Source organism: Podospora pseudoanserina, chromosome 4, assembly GCF_035222485.1.
Source record: "Podospora pseudoanserina strain CBS 124.78 chromosome 4, whole genome shotgun sequence".
Classification (NCBI taxonomy): Eukaryota; Fungi; Ascomycota; class Sordariomycetes; order Sordariales; family Podosporaceae; genus Podospora; species Podospora pseudoanserina.
Genome location: NC_085923.1, coordinates 551,027 through 570,850, shown reverse-complemented (window position 1 = coordinate 570,850; position 19,824 = coordinate 551,027). Strand labels below are relative to the sequence as shown.

Here is a 19,824-nt window from a genome sequence, read left to right as displayed (position 1 = left end):
GTGTGCCTGCCGCACCTTCAGCCTCTCCAGCCAGCAGAAATTCCACTGGGGAAGGCGACGACGTCCAGCAACAAACCATCACCAGTCGCCGCCTCCAAAGCCCAGCGACTCACGAATCGCGACTTTTCCATTCTTTTCGCCATCACACACACACCCACTCTTTTCCGCATCCAGGAGAATAACTATCGACTTGCGAATATCTTGTTTTTGATGCGCTGAGGGCCTTGCGCTCCTCCCAAGTTGATGCGCGCGCCGCTTCTTTGTGGCGATTTCTAATCCGTCGCTCATCTTCTCTTTTTTGCCCACCACTCGGTAGCTGGCTGCTGGGCATCTCTCCCACCAATTCTAACCCGACCACAATCATCAAACCATGGCTGATTACGCGACCCAGAGTCAGTCGTATGGCGGCTACGGCGACGAGTTCGACGATGACAACAACTACGAAAATGGCGACGAGTTGGGCGTCGATCAGGACGAGGCCGCCATCACACCGGAGGATTGCTGGGATGTCATCTCGGCCTACTTTGATATGAAGGGTCTGGTGTCGCAACAGATTGATTCTTTTGATGAATTCACCAGCAGTACCATCCAGTCTCTCGTCGACGAATATGCCGATCTCACACTCGACCATCCCAATCCCGGTGACGACCAGGGCAGAGATATCGCCCTGCGGAGATACGACATTCATTTCGGCAACGTCATGATCTCGAAGCCCACCCTCACCGAAATTTCAGGCGAGACAACCAGTCTCTTGCCCTACGAGTGCCGCGACCGTAACCTCACATACTCTGCACCCATGTACTGCAAGGTTTCCAAGCGCGCCCGTGTTGCCATCAACGAGCCCGTTCCACTAAACGAGCTGGATGATGAGCAGCACGAGCTTATGCGGGAGACGGGCGAGCACCCGATGACGATTCGATGGGAGGAGGAAGAGAGCGACATGCCTGGAGAGGGCTCCAAGGGGGAGAATGATAGGGGCGATCTCATTTTCCTCGGCAAGCTTCCCGTCATGGTCAAGTCGCAAATCTGCCACTTGTACGGCGAGGACGACGAGTCGCTCTTTGTGCTCAACGAGTGCCCTTACGACCAGGGTGGTTACTTTATCATCAACGGTTCCGAGAAGGTCTTGATCGCCCAGGAGCGATCGGCGGCCAACATTGTCCAAGTCTTCAAGAAGCCACCAGGAGGCAGTGTCTCGTACCAGGCTGAGATCAGGAGTGCTCTTGAAAAGGGCTCTCGTCTGATTTCGTCGCTGCAAATGAAGTTGCACACCAAGGCATCCAACGAGAAGGGCAGATTGGCCAATACCGTGAGCGTTACTCTGCCCTACGTCCGTGAGGATGTCTCCCTCGCCATCGTCTTCCGTGCTCTTGGCATTGTGTCCGACGAGGATATCCTGAACCACATTTGCTACGATCGCAAGGACACACAGATGCTGGAGGCTTTGCGGCCTTGCATCGAGGAGGCTTTCTGCATCCAGGACCGAGAAATTGCTCTGGACTTTATCGGCAAGCGTGGCAACGGGAATATGGGTCAGAACCGCATGAACCGCATCAGGGCCGCGAAGGATCTTCTTCAGAAGGAGATGTTGCCCCACATCTCACAGACAGAAGGTTGTGAAACGAGGAAAGCCTTCTTCTTGGGCTACATGGTCAACAAGCTTCTTCAATGCGCGCTCGGTCGCAGGGATACTGACGACCGTGATCACTTTGGGAAGAAGAGGTTGGATTTGGCTGGTCCGCTTTTGGCCAAGCTCTTCCGTGGCGTTGTTCGTCGCATGACACAGGATCTCATGGGGTACATGAAGCGCTGCCTCGACACCAACAAGCATTTCACTCTGGCTCTCGGCATCAAGGCCAACACATTGACAAACGCTCTCAAGTACTCGTTGGCCACCGGGAACTGGGGTGATCAGAAGAAGGCCATGAGCTCCACGGCTGGTGTGTCACAGGTGTTGAACCGTTATACCTTTGCCTCCACGCTGTCCCATTTGAGACGTACCAATACGCCCATCGGGCGTGACGGCAAGCTTGCCAAACCCAGACAGCTTCACAACACCCATTGGGGTTTGGTCTGCCCAGCCGAGACGCCTGAGGGACAGGCTTGCGGTCTGGTCAAGAACTTGTCTCTGATGTGCTACGTGAGTGTGGGTACTCCGGCTGACCCAATCGTCGACTTCATGACGGCCCGCGGCATGGATGTCTTGGAGGAGTACGAGCCGCTTCGCGCGCCCAACGCGACCAAGGTGTTTGTGAACGGCACATGGGTGGGTGTGCACAACGACCCCAAGCAGCTCGTCACGTTGGTACAAGATCTGAGGCGGAAGAACGTAATCAGTTTCGAAGTGTCCCTTGTTCGGGACATTCGCGAGCGCGAGTTCAAGATCTTCTCTGATGCCGGCCGTGTCATGAGACCGCTCTTCACTGTTGAGCAAGAGGAGAAGGGCAACCACGGCGTAGAAAAGGGGCAACTTATTCTCAACAAGGACCACATTGCCAGGCTCCAAAGGGACAAGGAACTTGGCAAGTATCACCCGGACTACTGGGGTTGGCAAGGTCTCCTTAAATCGGGGGCCATTGAATACCTGGACGCCGAGGAGGAAGAAACCACTATGATCTGCATGACCCCTCAGGATCTGGATGATTTCCGCATGACCAAGCTAGGATTCCATATCGAAACCACCTCTGGCCAAGGCAACAACAGGATCCGCACCAAGGTCAACAAGACGACACACATGTACACGCATTGCGAAATCCACCCCGCCATGCTTCTCGGTATCTGCGCCAGTATCATTCCGTTCCCCGACCACAACCAGTCGCCCCGTAACACATATCAGTCTGCCATGGGTAAGCAGGCCATGGGCTTCTTCCTTACCAACTATTCCCGCCGCATGGACACCATGGCCAATATTCTGTATTACCCACAAAAGCCGTTGGCTACCACGCGGTCCATGGAGTTCCTCAAGTTCCGAGAGTTGCCTGCCGGTCAGAACGCCATTGTGGCCATCCTCTGTTATTCTGGCTACAACCAGGAAGATTCCGTCGTCATGAACCAGAGCAGCATTGATCGCGGCATCTTCCGCAGTCTGTTCTTCCGTTCTTACACGGACTGCGAGAAGCGGGTGGGTATCAATATTGTGGAGATGTTTGAGAAGCCAACCCGCGGTGACACGTTGAGGTTGAAACACGGGACGTACGACAAACTGGATGCTGACGGAATTATTGCTCCTGGCATCCGTGTGTCGGGCGAAGACATCATCATCGGAAAGACGTCGCCCATCAACCCTGACAATGCCGAACTTGGGCAGCGGCAGCAGCAGCATGTCAAGCGTGATGCGTCGACGCCTCTTCGCAGCACCGAGAGTGGTATTGTGGACTCGGTCGTGCTCACGACCAACCAAGACGGCATGCGCTACGTCAAGGTCAGGGTGCGGACAACCAAGATTCCTCAGATTGGCGACAAGTTTGCGTCTCGCCACGGGCAAAAAGGTACCATTGGACTCACCTATCGGATGGAGGACATGCCCTTTACGGCCGAAGGCATCACGCCAGACATCATCATCAACCCCCACGCCATTCCGTCCCGTATGACCATTGCCCATTTGGTCGAGTGTCTGCTTTCCAAGGTGGCCACACTTAAGGGCCTGGAAGGCGACGCCACCCCCTTTACGGACGTGACGGTCGACTCGGTCTCTGACCTGCTCCGCGAGCAGGGGTACCAGTCTCGTGGCTTCGAGATCCTGTACCACGGCCACACTGGACGCAAACTCCGGGCCCAGTGCTTCTTTGGTCCCACCTACTACCAGCGTCTCAGACACATGGTGGACGACAAGATCCACGCGCGTGCTCGTGGGCCGGTCCAGATCATGACCCGTCAGCCAGTTGAGGGTCGTGCCAGAGACGGCGGTCTCCGTTTCGGAGAAATGGAACGTGATTGTATGATTGCCCACGGCGCCGCATCGTTCTTGAAGGAGCGTCTGTTTGAGGTGTCTGATGCGTACCGCGTGCACATTTGCGAAATTTGCGGGTTGATGACGCCTATCGCGTAGGTCCCCCCTTTTTATTTTTCATCAACAAGATGCTAACGATGATTTTTCCAGGAACCTCACCAAGCAATCCTTCGAATGCCGGCCTTGCAAGAACAAGACCAAGATTGCGCAGGTACACATGCCGTACGCGGCCAAGCTGCTTTTCCAGGAGCTCATGTCGATGGGCATTGCCTCGCGCATGTTTACCAGCAGGTCGGGTATCTCGGTCCGCTAATCGCGCTGAAGGGTTGGGCACCGCAAAGGTGTCTCGTTGAGAATGGCGGCAAGCAACCATACCCAGCAATCAAGCTAGCCGTCAAGAGGGGAGCAACAAAACAAATAAAATTCACATGCATCCGTTTTGGGCAAGGGAACGTTTTTGGCGTTTTTGCAAGAGGTTTTGTCATTAAAAGGTAGCCTGCCAGGTAGGGATGGGCATTATTCTGAAGTGGGCTTTGGTTTAGGAGCCGGCAACGTTTCTGCGTTGAGAGGCAACAGCGAGACTGGAAGCGGGGGAGATTATCTTTTCGTCTTTTGCGTTTGTTTGTTTGCTTGTAGATATAAGCACCAACAATATGGTACGTAAGATGATGTGTGAGAAGTGTAATGATACATATTTTATACATGAAGCCATCGTGGGTATCTATCTCTCTGTGTTTTTTTTCTTCCCTTGACCACTACCAATGCTACCTGGCTACCGGCACGTTCAACCCCCCTCTTTTTGACAGTGCTGGGTCCATCTCGGCGGTTGTGTCCCTGACGCTTTGGTCCTTTTTGTACTCGGCCTCGAGGGCGCGCTGCATGTCGAAGTCGGCTTGTCGCTCGCGTTTTAGGCGTTGTTGTTCCATGTCGCGGATTACGCCTTGGTGCATGGCCTGTTCTCGGGTCAACCACCTATCCTGGCCATCAAGGTTGGAGGTTTGGGATGAACATACTTGTTGCTCGGCCTTTTGCTGGTAGTGCACGAAGACTACTGTGCCCAGCGCGAAGAGGGAGGTTCCCAGGAGGGTGAGTTTGGAGGCTTTTGACATTTTTTGGTTTGTTTTTGTGACGATTCGTTTTGGGAGAGGTTATTTCCAATCGATTTGTCAGTCGCATTGCGATTGACACATGGGATGATGAGAGGGCGATCAATTCTGCCGGTTCTGACCGCCTGTTTGTTGGGTTCTGGCGGCAGGCAAAACGTACGTCAGCGTCAGCGGCAGGGTGAACCCTGGATCCCTGCCTTGCGGGGGGAGCTGTGGTGTGGGAGCTGCTGTTGGTTGCGCAGCAGCGACAACATCGAAACAAAAGCATTGAATCCATCCATCGACCTATCTAGACATTGACATCAACTCAGCACGACCTGTAATCACGCCAGCCAGTGTCGCTTTTTCGTCCTTCCCAACCAACCAGCCAACCAACCAGCCAACCAACCTTGAGATAACTACAGACCCCATACATTAAAGATGGTCTGCCTTGCCATTGCCCCCCGTCGCATCCATCACCGTTGCTAACAGGTTGCTCTGTCTACAGTCGGCCCAAAACTCCGCCGGGATCCAGACCCTTCTCGACGTTTGTCGCCCTTTTGCCAACATGTATTCCATAACGTGGTAGTTGACATATTGGTAGGCTGAGAGAGACGCCAGCAAGATTGTGCAAAAGGGTATTCCCCCCCCAACCGCCCGACTGTTATCCCATAAACAAAGCTAACACCCCTCTGTCCGTCCTGTCTAGCTCGCGAGTGTACGTTCCCGTCCCCTTCCCATACCACCACCCCGATCGAGCAACCACTCACAAAAAAACAGACCGCACCAAGCGCGTCCGTGAAGCCCGCGACGAAGCCAAAAAGGAGATTGAAGCCTACCGCGCCAAGAAGGAGGAGGAGTACAAGAAGTTTGAGGCCGAGGTTTGTCTTCTGGAGAGAAAATAGAGGGGGACTGGGTGCTAATGGAAAGTACAGCACACCCAAGGCAACAAGGCCGCCGAGGAAGAAGCCAACAAGGAGGCCGACGATCAGATCGCCAAGATCAGGGAGGCGGGCAAGAAGAACCAGGACGAGGTCATCAATGATCTGCTCGAGGCTGTGTTTAACCCCAGGCCGGAGCCTATTGCTGCTTGAGGGGGTGGTCTTGATACAGGGGGTAAGTGAGAGGGGATTGACAGAAGATAGAAGGAGGGAGCAGTGTATTATTTTTGCGGGCGTTTAGTCACCTAAGATTCACATAATCATTTTGCCGTCGCTTTACATTCTTTCCACTGTCCCGTGTGGTTTCTTAATTTCTTATTACAACTTCACACCAAAAATCTGACCAACGTACTCAACATCTCCTTCGTCTCCCTCCCATCCTCGCCCCCTTCATCCACCCCCTCAATCTGCTCTTGTATCGTTTTCCTCAACACCCCAAGATCCTCATCCCGGTCGGCCAACAACTCTTTGATTTTGTCCCTAGCGCCATCATCCTCCGCGATGAGCCAGGCAAGAACAACATCTATACTCTGCAGGCAAAACAACCCCGCATCTAGCCTCCTGGAGAAGAACTCATCCTCCATTTCCTCCCTCTCTTTCCTATCCAGCGTGTTATTTTCTTCTTGAATAGCAGCATCCACCACCCCCAGCCTGGCAGCGTACTCCCTCCTCAGCTGCACCGTCTTTTCCAATTTCTCATACTCTTTCTCGACAAACTTTGCCAGCGTCCTGATTCGTTCAGGGGACTCGGCTGGTAGGAAACGAAGCATCGAGGCAAATATCCCGATTAGATGCTCCGTTGTCTGCCCTATAGAAGTCTTATTCTTCATAAACATCGTAAACAAAGTCTTCAACCCCCCCTCTGTCACAATCTTGGTTGCCATCTCGGGGGAAAACGCGCATGCGTGGTCGAGCAGTCGTAGTGAGGACGGTTTGGTTATCTTTGTGCCCCCGTCCTTGAGCATAATGAGACAGAGCTCCACCCCTTCTGCTTCGATAAAGGCTTTTTTCCCTTCGGGAGAGGAGACAAGACTGGATAGACACTCGAATGAGTTGCGGATGAATTCGGGGGTGTAAGATGATGAGCTCTTGTCTGGGTCGCGTTTGCGGTAGGGGGCGATCTGTTGAAGGAGAATATCCACCGCGTTGAGGGATACGAGACAAGTCCGGTTGGTAAGGGAGGAGGAGACGAGGATGGCCAGGATTTCGGCGGAGTATTGTTTGTTTTGGGAGGTTTCCTTCTCTTGGGGGGTGGAGATGCGGTTCAGGAGGTATTGAACCAGGGGCTTGTCAGAGCCGAGTTTGTCGCATATGGTTGGGGAACTAGAGAGGTTTTCGAGGAGGGAGAGGGCGTGGTATACCCCCTCGCGGTCGGACTCGTTGGTTTCGTCTAGGCGGGAAAAGTTGGAGGTTAGGAGACCTAACAGATCGGCCTCGAGGCAGGCGTTGACGAGGGAGGACCAGTCGGGTTCGGAGGCGGAGACATCTTGGTCTGTGAGTTCGGAGAGGATCTCTACTGCATCGATGGCGATGTCGGTGTTTTCGTGGGCTAGCAAGGAAACGAGGCTGGCGGCGCTGCCGAGCTGGGCGAAGAGGGGGTAGAGGGATGGGTGGTCGGAGAGGATGGAGAGGGACTTGATTGCCGAGTCGAGGTCGGCTTCCGAGTCGATGAACTTGCTGGGGTCGTTTTCGAATTTGGCGCGGAGCTCGGCGTTACGCGAGATTTTCTTCTCGAAGGAGAGCGCAGTTTTCTTGAGCCAGGAGCCGTCGATCGTTTCGGGGCCTGCGTCGAACGCGGTGGATTGTTGATTGGAATCCATAAAGTCGAGGACTTCTTTTTCTGTTTCTGTTATCCCGCCGCCAAAGAATCGGCCTTCTTCGTCGTCGCCATCGTCATCCTCTGGTGGCGCTGATGGACCGTAGTCACCATCGTCGTCTTCTGGTGGGGGAGCTGGACCAGCTTCGAGATCGTCGTCTTCTTCTACGTGAGCATGTCGGGAGCCATTGGAGGCGAGTTTGGCTGCTTTGTAGATTTCAGCCGGGGGAAGATCCAGCTTCCGTTTGCTGGGCATGATGACGGTCAATTGCTTGCTGAGAACCTTGAAGGCTTGATGATGGTGCTGGAACGTGTTGTGCCGGCAAAAAGAAAAGGTCAATCGCGCGTCCCGTCACCGATAGCTTGGCACAAACAGTTTGCGCTCTAACGATGCGCACTGTGCTGACGTGGGTGACCGCCAAGTGCCAGCACAGTGTTCATCTCACCCCTGACTCACGGTCCAGGAAGCCCAACCTCTCACCTTACGCCACAGACATGGAACGATACTTCTACAAAGTCATATTTGAACTTGTCTTGTTTCCATCCAACTTTGACTTTGGCAACCTAAATTTGTAAACTCACCATGCCACCAACTATCATCTTAGTCCGGCACGCCCAGGCCCTTCACAATGTTGACAATAAGTGCCCCTTCTATCTTCCTAATACTACGATGTATCATATCAGAACATATTCAACTAACACCCCTCCCAGCAACACAAGACTACACCATCCCCGACCCAGAACTCTCCGTCCTAGGCCGCTCCCAATGCAACTCCCTCAAACAAAACCTCGTCCCCAAAATCACCGGCCCCAACCCCGAGCTCGAAGTAGGCCTCATCATCGTCAGCCCCATGCGCAGAACCATCGAGACAGCCCTCCTAGCCTTTGGCGATTTAGGCATCCCCTTTGAAGCTCACGCCGGGTGGCAAGGTATTCCCCGCCCCCTCCTCTTTCATTACCCAACAATATGACTAACTTCCCCCCAGAAAACTCAACCCAACCCTGCGACACAGGCTCCCCCATCCCCTCTCTAAAGTCTGAATTCCCCCAGGTAAACTTTGACCACGTTGATCCAGTCTATCCCGACAAAACCTCCCCGTCTGGGAAAAAGTATTTCAACACTAAACAAGCCATTATGGCCAGAGGGCAAGAGGTTCTCAGGGATTTGAAACAACGAAAAGAAAAGGCGATCATCGTCGTGTCACATTCGGGGTTTTTGCGAGCGGGGGTTACGGGGAGATGGTACATGAATGCCGATTACAGGGTGTTTGATTTTGCGGATGAGGACGAGGGAAATGTGAAGATCCAGGAGAGGGAGTGGACTGCCAAGGAGGGGGGTTTGGGGTGGAGTTTTGAGGAGAGGGTCGAGTTGGGGGATGGGTTGGTGGATGAGATTGAGGAGCCGGTTTTGGATTAGGTGAGACAGATAGGAGGGTTTATGAATGGCAGTAAAATGAAATGGATTCAGTAGGGTATAGTTTTGGTCCTTATTAGTGAGCGTCTAGGCACCGTTGAGCAAGCGTCCCATCTCTAGGCCTTCCGCGTAGATCCCAACTTTGCTGTCAATGGCGAAACCTTCCTCGGCTAGCCTTCTGATTTGGGAGTGTAGACTGGCAAGCGGGACCCAGAATGGCTCGATGAACTCGCCGTCTTCGAGTTCGGCGACGGGGGTCTGGTTTTCTGGTTTGCACGTGTCGATGGTGGCGTGGATGAAGACTGTTTTGGCGCTGGGTGTTTGTTAGTATTCTGTCTATTCATATTGTAGAAATTAACCTACGCCGAAGATGCGGGTGCTGTTCAATGTTAGCGTATCCTTCTTCACATAACAACAGTTAGAAGAGAGAAACTCACATCCAAACATCACCATACTCCCCCCAACCTTGCCCATCACCTCCCCGACATACCCCGTCTCCTCTCTCAGCTCTCTCAGCGCACACGTCTCGATGCTCTCGTTGGGATCGACCAGTCCGGCGGGGAACTCGATGCAGACCTTGCCCGCTGGTGGCCGGAATTGTTTCTCTAGGAGAATCTCCTTCCTGCTTGGGTCTGATGAGCAAGAGCGGACGGCGATGATGTGGACAGAGTCGACGCCGCCTGGGCTGGATTTAGGGGTGGTGGTGCGGTGGATGGCTTCCCATTGGCGGGTTTGTCCGTCGGGGGTGAGGTATTCTATTCTAATTTTGGGGTTATTACTTTGAGTTGAGTGTGAGGAGAGTGAATAGCTCACTGGACTAGGTTGAGCCAGCGGGCGTCTTTGTTTTCCTGAGTGAGATGTTAGACATGTGAGAAGGAGGGGAGGTGGTAGTATGGGATACAGCAGATGGGATAATGAGGATAGGCTTACCAGTGGTTTCACGGAAACAATTCTCGCGGCTGATGGATTGGTTCCTGAAGACATGATGACTTTGGCCTACACTTATAAGTGTGGTACGTGAGAATTGCCGAGCATCAGATGAACTTCAATGACGTCGGATTAAGCGTGTGGGGAAGACTGTGCGGGAGATGGAGGCACTGTGTCGGACACTGTTACCCACACCCCTAACCGTGATGGACTCGGGGATAAAAGGGGGCAGTCACCTTGACAAAAGGATAGAAAGAGTTTACATGTATCTAGAGATCATGAGGCGTCGTGAGCAAGTTTTAGTTGTAAAAGTAAACGTTCATCGAGCCACAGCGATAACCCCAATCATCACCGCTCAAACACTACCTTATCCACATGGCTTAACAGGTGGCTTTCCAGAGCAAGATTTCAGGAAATTTAATGCCTTAAGTTCGAATAGTGAGATGGTATGAGTGTAGCGAAGGCGTTTAAAAGTGTCAAACTTTTAGAGGCTCAGTTTCGAATGCCCTTTCGTTAGATACTCTTTCTTGACAACGTGATCATCACGACAAGAGCAATGCACTAGGCATGCTCAACTCAACGCTGCCTGCCTGCTTTTATTCTAACTTTACTTCGCGCATATGAGCTTCCGTCCAGTTAAGCTCTCTTGCAGGATTAGATGAGTGTAGTGAGTTAGGTCTTTATGTGGAGATCTCAATACTTACCTAAGAATATCCCCCATGACCCTCAGACACGCTTGAGGCTCATCTCGTGTGACACCATGCCGTGGTGAAACGCCGCCGATCTCACGACGGTTCCTCTTTTCCAAGTCTGCACTAGATGTTGAGGACCGATAATTCCGCTCGTTCGTACTTCCTCTGTTTCCATGTCAGCTGCCAGATTGTGAAAGCTGCACGTGGAGCTATCTACCTCGTATCTATTTAGGTACCAGCAGATCTTGAAGCCCCAACCAAAGTCTCTTTGCCTCCACAGAGTTAGGGTACTGATGCCACTTGGAGTGGTGGTGGGTGGTGGATGGCTTTCTCGAGACTTTCGGGGGTCTTGATGTCATGTCTCACACGGATAGCCACCACGTATATCCTTTTATATTCCATATTCATGTTCTTTTCTTCCATTTCGAAGTTGTTATTTTCATTTCCGTGTTTTTCTTTTCCATTTCGATGTCAACCTGGCTGTGTTAGGTAACCAGGCCACGGTCCCCTGATGTTATTGCTCCCAGTCCTCTCCACAGTTCCTCGTCTTCCTCACGGATATTTGAAATTGCCCATCATTCAAAGCCCTCCCCGTTGGATTTCTCCACTCTAGGCGGGTGCGCTTGTCCAAGATCTTCCACCAAGTCTCCGCATGCGGCGTTGCTCTGCACTTGAGTAGAGTGAACTTGCGCGCCATCAACCATGCCCATTTGTTCGTTTGCAGCCGGATTGCACGCTTGAAGTTCTTTTGGCAAGTCGAAATAGAACCCATCATCTAGTGCAGTCTGTAGAGGTGCAAGACGGAGATGGTGGTGCTCTCCTGGTCCAGTCGTAACGGGACCAATGTTCGATATTATCACTGACGGAACCGTTCGCGGTGAGATGGGCTCCTCATAGAGATATGACGATGCCGGCCGATTCCACTCAACACTTCCAAATGGAACCTGGGGGAAGTCTATACCCCTCTGACCTTGGTCCCACATGTCCTGTTCTAAGTCTTCGCTTGCCGAAAGTGCCCCTGTGACGGCTGAAACAAAGGTGTTAATAGTCCGCCTCACCTCGCACTTGCCCTGAGGTATCCAACGATGTTTGAATAGCCGAGGGAAGACTTCTTTCTTGTGGAATTCGCAGTAATCAGTCGTCACTCCTAGATGCCCCCTTCTCGGGGGCGGCTCAGGCGTGAAACCATTAGGACAGATCACGTAGGAATATGGTGGCCATTTCCCCGGGCTCTCTCTCACTCTCGCACGATAAACGCCGCACTGGAGGGTCCACGGCTTTTCGGTGTTGAGAAACACACAACCTGGGTGTGGACAAGTCGCGCGTTGCAGGTCACAGCACATGTGGATAGATAGCGCTCCCAAGAGAACGAGTGCGTACCTGGCGAATGAAAAACTGCCTTTCATGCTGAGGGCTATCAAGTCGGCAGCGATGAGGTAGATGAGGATTGGTGCGATGTTTTGATTGTGATTCAGCGGTAAATACAAGGAAAGGCAAGAAAACCTGACACAAAAAGAAAACTTGATTTATAGTGAGGCTCTGCAATTTAGTGTTGTCTCATCCCGCCACGCACCAGCAAGTGATCTGAATCGTGCATCACCACCGTAAATAATTTTCCACAGGTAGAATTGAAAGAAGGTGCCTTCCGCCTGGCGCAGTAATGTTGGCGGCAGCTACCAGCTCTAGGACCCTCATCTATGATATGATCACTGTTGCCAGGCAGCCCAGCATGTAGAAAACCACCAGCACCGAACTTGGCCTTTTAAACATCTCAAAATTAGGGCCATATGTAACCCTAACCTCTGTAGGGGGCAATGTACGGTGATAAAGTCTCTACCTTTTGCAAGACGAACATTCTCGATCACATCCACCTGGCGTTTAGGTGGGTACGGGTAGGCAAACAAATTAAGCCCCTTAACTCAACAGCTGATTCAACGTGCGGAGGGTGGCGTTTGTGGGAGGTGTTGCTCCCGGTGGATATTCACTCAGGTTGCTCCCTAGGGCTTCTGCCCTGTGGGCCGCCACAGGTTCTGTTGATATAGATAGGTCTGGAGTGGGTGTAGACCCCGCCTGGGAGGGGGTGTGGGAGGTAGGATTCTGCTCTCCGGAGCTGATTTTCCCATTGCTGTACAGTACCATCGCTTTTCTCACAGTTCTGTTGGCACGCTTGACAGCGTGCCACAAGCTCATCAAAATGTTCACCAGATTTTGGGTTAAAGTTTGACGAGGTGTTCGAGCACCATAATTCCTTCAGACTTGAGCGAAGGTTTTCAAACCTTCCCCCAACCTTCCTTGGTATCGACAACCTTCCTCTGCCACTGAAAAAAAAGCCATCCAGAAATAAGACAATGTCCATCAAACTATACCGTCCCATCAGCCCATCATCTCGAAGCAGGTGATGATGCATTCCCGTCACTCCCTGCCGTCGCCCCACTCCTCGCAAGACAGACGGTCGTCCGGCTCGCCACGTAAATAACTCCTTCCTTCGTCTTCTCCCGACATACAACATCGCCAAAGAAAGTCTCATCCCCCGTTGCGGGATCAACGACAACGACTTTCATCCCATCCAACACCAAGAACTTGTTAAGGTCAGGCATATCGGCATATACAGACGACACAACCATCGCGATGACCGCCGCAGAGATTAGTACTACCGCCGACACGATGAAAGCAACCACAGTCCAAGTAGCTGGGGCGACATAGCTCGACTGGATGGCTGGGGACCCTCGAAAGGTGTTCTCTGGTGGCAGCCCAGGTACTGTCTCGTTGGGTCTCCACGGCACGGAACCATCGATGGAAATAGCCCGATAGACTGGGTTAAACATATACAACACCGTTGCAAAGAGATTACGAAGCATGTCCATGGAGAGTTGGTTGTCAAAGTACCTCTCGCTGTTGGCCAGTTGGATTCTCCACGCGAGCGAAGCTGTGAGCTGTTGGTTTACGGCGTTGGGGGCACACCATCGGGAGATTTGGGTCGAGTTTGTGGGGAAGGGGCAGAGAAGGAGGGCGAATGCGTCGAGGAAGTCTTCAGGGGCGATTATCTGCTTGATTGGACTAGCTTGGTTGGACAGCTCGATGATGGTCTGGGTGTGACGGTCTGTCACAAGGTCTACGTTCAGTCGATACAGTTCGATGACAGATGAGAAGGCCGGGAAGGAATCCCACCCTGGATAGGCCGGATCAAGGGTGCAATTGCCGGTCTTGTCCACGTTGCTACCACATTCTCGGATGCCTTGAGGACGAGAATAAACGTTAGCATGTCGACGCGCTGAAGACTTTGGGAAACCCGGAGCTACTCACCTGCCAACAACCGTCCATCATCTCCATCATTCTTCACACAAATTTGAAGCGAGCCATCAACCGCACCCAGCGGGCTTTGAGAGGTGAACACCCGACACTGGTCGTCTGTCCAGGAGGCATACGGCAACGAATGGTTGAACGAGGTCTCCCAGCCATCGATTTGATACGCCGGCGCGTTCTCAATTACATAGGCGTGGTTGTCAGTCAATTGCCGCGGTACAAAAGCCCAAGGCTGAACAAGGGTTGTCCCCCCGGACAAGATGTACGACTGGCAGCTATCCTCCCGACTACATTCCTCACCTATTGGCGTGGTAGTCACCGTGATGGTTGGGTCTTGAAGCATACCAAAAACCTGTCGATAAGTGAATGGGTCACCAGGCTGGAACCAACCCGCGCTCACGTTGAACGCCCCCAACCCACCGGTGACGTCCGCCCATGCTGTTGGGCGGAAGGAGTCTTTGTTCTCGATCATGGCCATGAGAATCAAGCCTGGGAATTGGACAAACAACCAAACGAAGATGCGGATGAAACTCCAGAACCGAGCGCTGAACCGAGGCCGCCATTTCCATTTCGTCCTGACTAACCTCCTCAGTCTCATCAACTTCGTCTCCTCCCCCGGCTGTACCCCCGAAGAAAATAACACCCTCCACCAGCTCCCGAACCCGGAACCCATCACCAGGAACGTCAACATGTTCCCTCGGCCTCGCTGCAGTAATGGACCCCATTGCAGTCGTTCCCAGGCGTCGTCGGTTACGCCGGCGAGTGCCCAGTCTGTGAACTTGGCTACTATTGTCAGGAGGAGAATGCCGGAGGGGATCGGGATTCTGGCGAGAGGCCAGTCGAGGTTGTGGGCTTGCCAGGAGATGAGGGTGACGAAGATGAAGAGGAGGAGGGTGATGAGAAGAATGGTGGGGACTTTGAGGTGTTTATGGAGGTGGGTGATGACGGGGGGTGTTGGGAGGGTTGATAGCCGGGTAAGGAGTTTGGTGAGACGGGTTGAGAGGTTTGGGGAGGAAGGAGTGAAGGTGGTGGAAGATGGGTTGGATGGTTGCTGGTTGGGGATGGTTGAGATTGGGGAAGTGAAGGGAGTTTGAGGGGTTGCGGAGTTGGTGAGAGGTGGTTGAGGAGGGGTTGTCGGTGGTGGGACTGGTGGTGTTGGTGCCGCTGGATTATGTTGAATGTTTGGTGGGGAGGTCGGGATGTTGCTCGTGGTGTTTGGGATTAATGGAGGTGTTGGTAATGGGTCGTTGTGATGATCTGAGTCAATATTGGGGGAATACGGGGTGGTAGCTGAAGCATGAGGTAAGAGGTCTTGGAGCAAAACTGGAGCATCTTGGGCATTTCCTCCAGGTCGATCTGGAGCTCGACTTGCTCGCCGCATGGTCGATCACGGACTTGACACCACACGACCAACCTAAGCAAAAGCCTCGACCTTGGCTCCATCCAGAGAAGAGCCACTTTATAACCAGCTATTTTAACTCACGGCCTTGGATTCCTGTCTTTATTAGTCGCCAGCACGCATCAGGCAGCTCCCCACGCTTCTTCACACCCACTTCATGATGGTGGTCCAGCTTCAGCCACCACGTTGCAATCTCGCCATGAAAGCACCTGTCACATAATAAGCATTTCAGATATCAGCCCCTATATCGAACGCCACTTTCTCGTGAACTTTGATCTACTTGAGCTATCCGGAGGTAGTGTTTCAAACAGGAAACTCGGTCTATCGCAGGCGGGGTCGGATCGACGGTTACACCAACTCAAGGTGTATGCAATCGCACGATCGCTGATAGCGGGCAGCTTTGGACGATACCTACTGAGTGAAAAGGTCCCAGAAGGCACATATATAGGTACCTAGTTCCCCTCATTCGAAAATGGCACTCATCCATCGTTTCGCCTTTCCCGGTTTGCAGCCTCCCACCCACAATCAATCCGCCTCGGAACCGAAAATGAAGCTCTCAACCTTTCTCTTCCTATCCCTTACCACCCAAACCATCGCCTTAAACCCTGCCAAACCCCTCCGGCGCCAGGACGGACCGTCCCTCCTCTGCCCAGTCCCGTGCGACTCAACATGGTGCTGTCTAACCGGCCAAACCTGTCAAGAGAACTCAAACTCTGACATTCCCTACGCATGTGACGACCCCCTCCTACAAACCACAGAGGAGCCCTTCGCACTGGAGACGTTCATTTCGGTGATAAGCTCGATTGAGTCGGATGTCGTATCGCTCGGATGCAGTCTGGAGGGGGTGCCGAGTGGGAGCTCGTGCAGTATCACCGTGACACCGTTGACGAGCTACACGTTTGAGACTGAGCTGCCCACTGAACGGCCGACGCCGAGGCCTGACAATGTCGTGAGCAGTAGTACCAGCAGCGCTGGGGTTGGGGAGAATGGAAGGAGAGGGGGAATGGATGGGGGTTTGCTGGGTGCTGGGTTGGGGATGGTGGTGGGGTGGTTGGTTTGAAACTTGGGGGGTGATTTTGGTTGTGGCGCTGGCTTTGTACGGGGTTGTGATGCTGACGGGAGGGGAGGGTGGTTCTTGATGATCAGTTGCATGGGTTGATGTAGGTAAGTTTGAGGGCGCTTGCTGGAGAGTAAAGCGAGGCCTTGTGTGGTACGACATGTGATAATAAATGTTCTGAAGATACCCACATCAAACTGATGAAAGTATATCCGCCCACATGGTTTTTGTTTCTCCTGATTTCGGGCAAGGTACAACCCCTCTCCATGTCCCATTAACAATGTGTGTCTTTTAGGAAGTAAATACATGTAGAGATAAGTACCGCAGGCATGAAAGCACTCGAACATACTTCAAACCACACCTAATCTAGCAAACAGTCTCTCTTCTTGCCTTTGCCACCCTTCTTCGGCTTCTCATACTTGACAGTCTCGAAACCGGCCAGAAGCGTTCCTCTTGACCCATCCACATACCCCGCGGCAGCAATCTCCAACGCAATCCAGGCTGGGTCAGTGGTCAAGGCGCCGAGAACAGAGGGATCGCTGACGTAGTAAGTCGAGATGGAGTCATACTGCGGCACCGTCCAGCCGGGAGGGATGGCGCCTGCGGCAATGGCTCGTGCTGAAGGTGGCGTCAAGGTCTACGGTGGAGATGTTAGCCCGCTGATTCGATGGTGGTATATTTTACCTAGGTATCTATCTCACCTCGGTCCAAACAGCAACGCCATGCTTGGCCACAAGTGGCTTCACCTTGGGATAGCGAGAGTTGACGAGAAAGGCGGCGAAGGCGTCCCACGTGACGTTGTTTCGCTTGTAGATTCCAACCTCAAACTTGTACAGTTGGTTCGATTGGCCTCCCTGAGCGTTGATCTCGTCGCGAAGATGCAGCTCCTGAGCGGGTGGAATGTTGAGACTGTGTACTGAGCTTTGAAGTCCCAGCAGGGGCACCACGAGAGAAAAGAGTGTCTTGAGCTGCATTGTGGATAGCCGCAAGTGTGTTGGAGAAGATGCAAAAGAGAGTGGGATCTGGTGGCTGCGGCGAGACAGGCAATCGACGAGCTTTTGTACTCCCTGGCCCCGTGGATAGTGACGCCCTGGTCGTTGCTGATCGCCCCAACCTCTTGAGAGAATCGATAGTGTCGACAAGTATGATCATGTTTGGCTCAAATGGGGAACAGTATTTATTCAAATGCAGCTCAGCATGCAGCTGTGAGTGGGTGATCGGCGTCAGCGACGTGGCCCTGCGGCGAAGCAGCCTGGCTGACAGTGCTCCTGGCACTGGACAACAAACACAACAAAGCGGAAATGTTATTACACTTTGACACTGTGCTAGATCGATGTCCTCGGTATTACCTACTCATTCACTCCTGCCACGCAACTTCAATGATGCCCAGAGCTGATCCCTTGGGCTCAACCACGCGCGAGACCACGAATCGCGGATCGGCATTGACGACAAGTGCCTCCCACTCCTCGGCTGTCCTCTCTTTTCCATTAAAAAGGTTGGCCATGTGGACATCGCTCGCCCTGGTCACCGCCGCCTTTGGTCAGCCTCGAATGCTTCTTTTACCGGACATGCAAACAATGGGGCATCGCTTACCTTAAGTCCTGTTCCCGCCACTGTGCTACTGTTCCTGGCTTCGGAAAGATGACGTCCTGGATGACAAGCTTTGTTCCAGTTCGCATCAGAGGGATCTGTGCTCTCAGCAGACGGACACAGTACTTGTCAGGCCAGATATGCAGCACCCAACGGAGCAGTACGACATCAACTGGCTGTGTGCTAGACATCTGGGGAGCAAAGGTATCTTCTACGACCGCGACGTTCAACCGTTCCTCCACATCGGCTGGCACTGCTCCAGCCGCCGGAACAGGCAGGGCTTGTGCCGTGTCTTGCACCGTGACCTGCAAGTTGGGGAATCTTCGAGCAAGTTCAACGGCGACTTGGAAGTAGGAGGCCCCCGCCACCGCCAGAACGCGCGCCGATTCAAGACTTGCCCAGTCGAAGTATTCTGTCAGGTAAGAAGGCGAGTACTCGGGCTTCATGGCGTAGATGCTCATGGCGCGACCGAACCTGGCGGCCCGGGCGGGGTCGCTGCCGAGGATCTCAAAGGCGGTGGCAACTGTACCATTCGCCAGGGCAAACCCCGTCTCTGACGGCTCTGAGGACTCGGGCCACTTTTCTAGGGCGTCAAGCATCTTGACCGCAGCCGGCCACATCTCATGGGTTCCGTTCCTCAACCAAGCGTTCAACACCGGGTTGGTTTGAAGGGCTTTGGAGGCTTTGGTATGAGCGACCATGCCGGGTTGGGGCTCGTGGAACACGTGCATCGTCATGGCATGTCGCAGTAGACGGCCGACGATGGATTCAGTCAGCCCTGGGACCTTTGCAGCAACATCACCAAAGGAGATCTGTCCGCCCGCCGGCACCATGTCGGCGACACTGAAGCGGGTTATGAACTGGAGGCACACCATGTTGTTGTGCTGGTCTGCATCAGTGTCTAGTTCTGCCATTCATGACATGGTTTGGGCTGTTCGGGGTGCGAATCTTACTCCCGTCTTTTTGTAGAGCAAGGCCATGGGCTCGAGCAACAAATCATACAGCTCGGCGGCAGCGTCGACGATGACGTCCCGGACATCATCCGTTTCTGACGGGTAAGGAGCAGGGGCATCCTCCGCAAACGAGGGTGAGGGAACATCCTTGGCGCGCAGAATACTGTCCAGGTGGGCTGCCGAGTGGCTGATTCTATCTGCGAGCTCCAAGATTCTTGGCTTGGAGCACGACGGCGTTGATGATCCAGGCATACTGAAACGAGATGGGAAAGAAAGCGATGTGTGAACGGTAGATAGGTAAGGTATGCACTCCTGCAAGTCAGCCTCCAGCTGGGTGATGGCGCCCAGTATAAGGTAGGTCAGCACATATACCTACCTGCGTTTTGCGGTTGTTATCTTGGTGACACACGATGATACCCCGATATAGAGATATTGCTCCAAGCCGAAACGCCTTTCCATTGATCACGAAAACAAGGTAAGACGGCACCGCCGCCCCGATGCATGTCAGCGGTGCACCATGCGTATCGAATCACTAACTATCGCTTTTCGGCTTACCCAACGGGGTACCACGTCCTGGCTGCATGTCGATGCGGAAAGGAGGAGGGGTACAACAAGCACGGTGAAAAGGGGTGTGTGCAAAAGCGGGTGAACTGGCGATTCGGCCGATCTCACCATGATTCGTCAGATTTCGGTCTCGG

General features: G+C 53.2%; 11 protein-coding genes across 11 annotated transcripts; 4 read left to right on the top strand and 7 right to left on the bottom strand.

Moving 5' to 3' along the window:
* Positions 1-5: 5 nt before the first annotated feature.
* On the top strand, positions 6-4,262 carry RPB2 (DNA-directed RNA polymerase II subunit RPB2; the record flags this gene model as incomplete). Its single annotated transcript, XM_062946453.1, has 2 exons — positions 6-4,044; positions 4,100-4,262. The coding sequence occupies exons 1-2, from the start codon at positions 371-373 to the stop codon at positions 4,260-4,262; spliced, it is 3,837 nt and encodes a 1,278-aa protein (XP_062800053.1). The 5' UTR covers positions 6-370.
* Positions 4,263-4,492: 230 nt separating this feature from the next.
* QC764_401690 (uncharacterized protein) lies at positions 4,493-5,104 on the bottom strand. The gene is made up of 2 exons (XM_062946452.1): positions 4,963-5,104; positions 4,493-4,902 (listed from the first exon to the last, which is right to left on the bottom strand). The coding sequence occupies exons 1-2, from the start codon at positions 5,056-5,058 to the stop codon at positions 4,714-4,716; spliced, it is 285 nt and encodes a 94-aa protein (XP_062800052.1). The 5' UTR covers positions 5,059-5,104; the 3' UTR covers positions 4,493-4,713.
* A 371-nt stretch (positions 5,105-5,475) lies between these two features.
* On the top strand, positions 5,476-6,128 carry VMA10 (H(+)-transporting V1 sector ATPase subunit G; the record flags this gene model as incomplete). Its single annotated transcript, XM_062946451.1, has 6 exons — positions 5,476-5,478; positions 5,543-5,581; positions 5,639-5,672; positions 5,744-5,752; positions 5,815-5,915; positions 5,970-6,128. The coding sequence occupies 6 exons, from the start codon at positions 5,476-5,478 to the stop codon at positions 6,126-6,128; spliced, it is 345 nt and encodes a 114-aa protein (XP_062800051.1).
* A 173-nt stretch (positions 6,129-6,301) lies between these two features.
* Positions 6,302-8,047, bottom strand: QC764_401670 (uncharacterized protein; the record flags this gene model as incomplete). The annotated part of the gene is made up of 1 exon (XM_062946450.1): positions 6,302-8,047. One exon carries the CDS (start codon positions 8,045-8,047, stop codon positions 6,302-6,304), a length of 1,746 nt encoding a protein of 581 aa, XP_062800050.1.
* A 373-nt stretch (positions 8,048-8,420) lies between these two features.
* Positions 8,421-9,745, top strand: QC764_401660 (uncharacterized protein; the record flags this gene model as incomplete). The annotated part of the gene is made up of 3 exons (XM_062946449.1): positions 8,421-8,433; positions 8,503-8,721; positions 8,778-9,745. 3 exons carry the CDS (start codon positions 8,421-8,423, stop codon positions 9,206-9,208), a joined length of 663 nt encoding a protein of 220 aa, XP_062800049.1. The 3' UTR covers positions 9,209-9,745.
* On the bottom strand, positions 9,235-10,379 carry YSA1_2 (ADP-ribose diphosphatase). Its single transcript, XM_062946448.1, has 5 exons — positions 10,136-10,379; positions 10,019-10,053; positions 9,643-9,965; positions 9,569-9,584; positions 9,235-9,518 (listed from the first exon to the last, which is right to left on the bottom strand). Exons 1-5 carry the CDS (start codon positions 10,187-10,189, stop codon positions 9,293-9,295), a joined length of 654 nt encoding a protein of 217 aa, XP_062800048.1. The 5' UTR covers positions 10,190-10,379; the 3' UTR covers positions 9,235-9,292.
* Positions 10,380-11,399: 1,020 nt separating this feature from the next.
* On the bottom strand, positions 11,400-12,230 carry QC764_401645 (uncharacterized protein; the record flags this gene model as incomplete). Its single annotated transcript, XM_062946447.1, has 1 exon — positions 11,400-12,230. The coding sequence occupies one exon, from the start codon at positions 12,228-12,230 to the stop codon at positions 11,400-11,402; it is 831 nt and encodes a 276-aa protein (XP_062800047.1).
* Positions 12,231-12,631: 401 nt separating this feature from the next.
* Positions 12,632-15,508, bottom strand: QC764_401640 (uncharacterized protein; the record flags this gene model as incomplete). Its single annotated transcript, XM_062946446.1, has 2 exons — positions 12,632-14,059; positions 14,128-15,508. 2 exons carry the CDS (start codon positions 15,506-15,508, stop codon positions 13,206-13,208), a joined length of 2,235 nt encoding a protein of 744 aa, XP_062800046.1. The 3' UTR covers positions 12,632-13,205.
* A 490-nt stretch (positions 15,509-15,998) lies between these two features.
* Positions 15,999-16,586, top strand: QC764_401630 (uncharacterized protein; the record flags this gene model as incomplete). The annotated part of the gene is made up of 1 exon (XM_062946445.1): positions 15,999-16,586. One exon carries the CDS (start codon positions 15,999-16,001, stop codon positions 16,584-16,586), a length of 588 nt encoding a protein of 195 aa, XP_062800045.1.
* Positions 16,587-16,944: 358 nt separating this feature from the next.
* Positions 16,945-17,557, bottom strand: QC764_401625 (uncharacterized protein; the record flags this gene model as incomplete). Its single annotated transcript, XM_062946444.1, has 2 exons — positions 16,945-17,220; positions 17,285-17,557. 2 exons carry the CDS (start codon positions 17,555-17,557, stop codon positions 16,945-16,947), a joined length of 549 nt encoding a protein of 182 aa, XP_062800044.1.
* Positions 17,558-17,940: 383 nt separating this feature from the next.
* On the bottom strand, positions 17,941-19,615 carry QC764_401620 (uncharacterized protein; the record flags this gene model as incomplete). The annotated part of the gene is made up of 4 exons (XM_062946443.1): positions 19,503-19,615; positions 19,127-19,435; positions 18,177-19,057; positions 17,941-18,103 (listed from the first exon to the last, which is right to left on the bottom strand). The coding sequence occupies exons 2-4, from the start codon at positions 19,376-19,378 to the stop codon at positions 17,941-17,943; spliced, it is 1,296 nt and encodes a 431-aa protein (XP_062800043.1). The 5' UTR covers positions 19,379-19,435; positions 19,503-19,615.
* Between the last annotated feature and the right edge of the window lie 209 nt (positions 19,616-19,824).

What these genes read in the sequence shown, in the direction of transcription:
- QC764_401690 (XM_062946452.1), bottom strand. Translation starts at nt 5,058, where the DNA reads ATGTCAAAAGCCTCCAAACTCACCCTCCTGGGAACCTCCCTCTTCGCG. An exon ending in AGCAAAAGGCCGAGCAACAA is followed by an intron (nt 4,903 to 4,962) that starts GTATGTTCATCC and finishes ACCCGAGAACAG; the next exon opens with GCCATGCACCAAGGCGTAAT.
- YSA1_2 (XM_062946448.1), bottom strand. Translation starts at nt 10,189, where the DNA reads ATGTCTTCAGGAACCAATCCATCAGCCGCGAGAATTGTTTCCGTGAAA. An exon ending in TTGTTTCCGTGAAACCACTG is followed by an intron (nt 10,054 to 10,135) that starts GTAAGCCTATCC and finishes CATCTCACTCAG; the next exon opens with GAAAACAAAGACGCCCGCTG. An exon ending in CGCTGGCTCAACCTAGTCCA is followed by an intron (nt 9,966 to 10,018) that starts GTGAGCTATTCA and finishes CCCCAAAATTAG; the next exon opens with AATAGAATACCTCACCCCCG.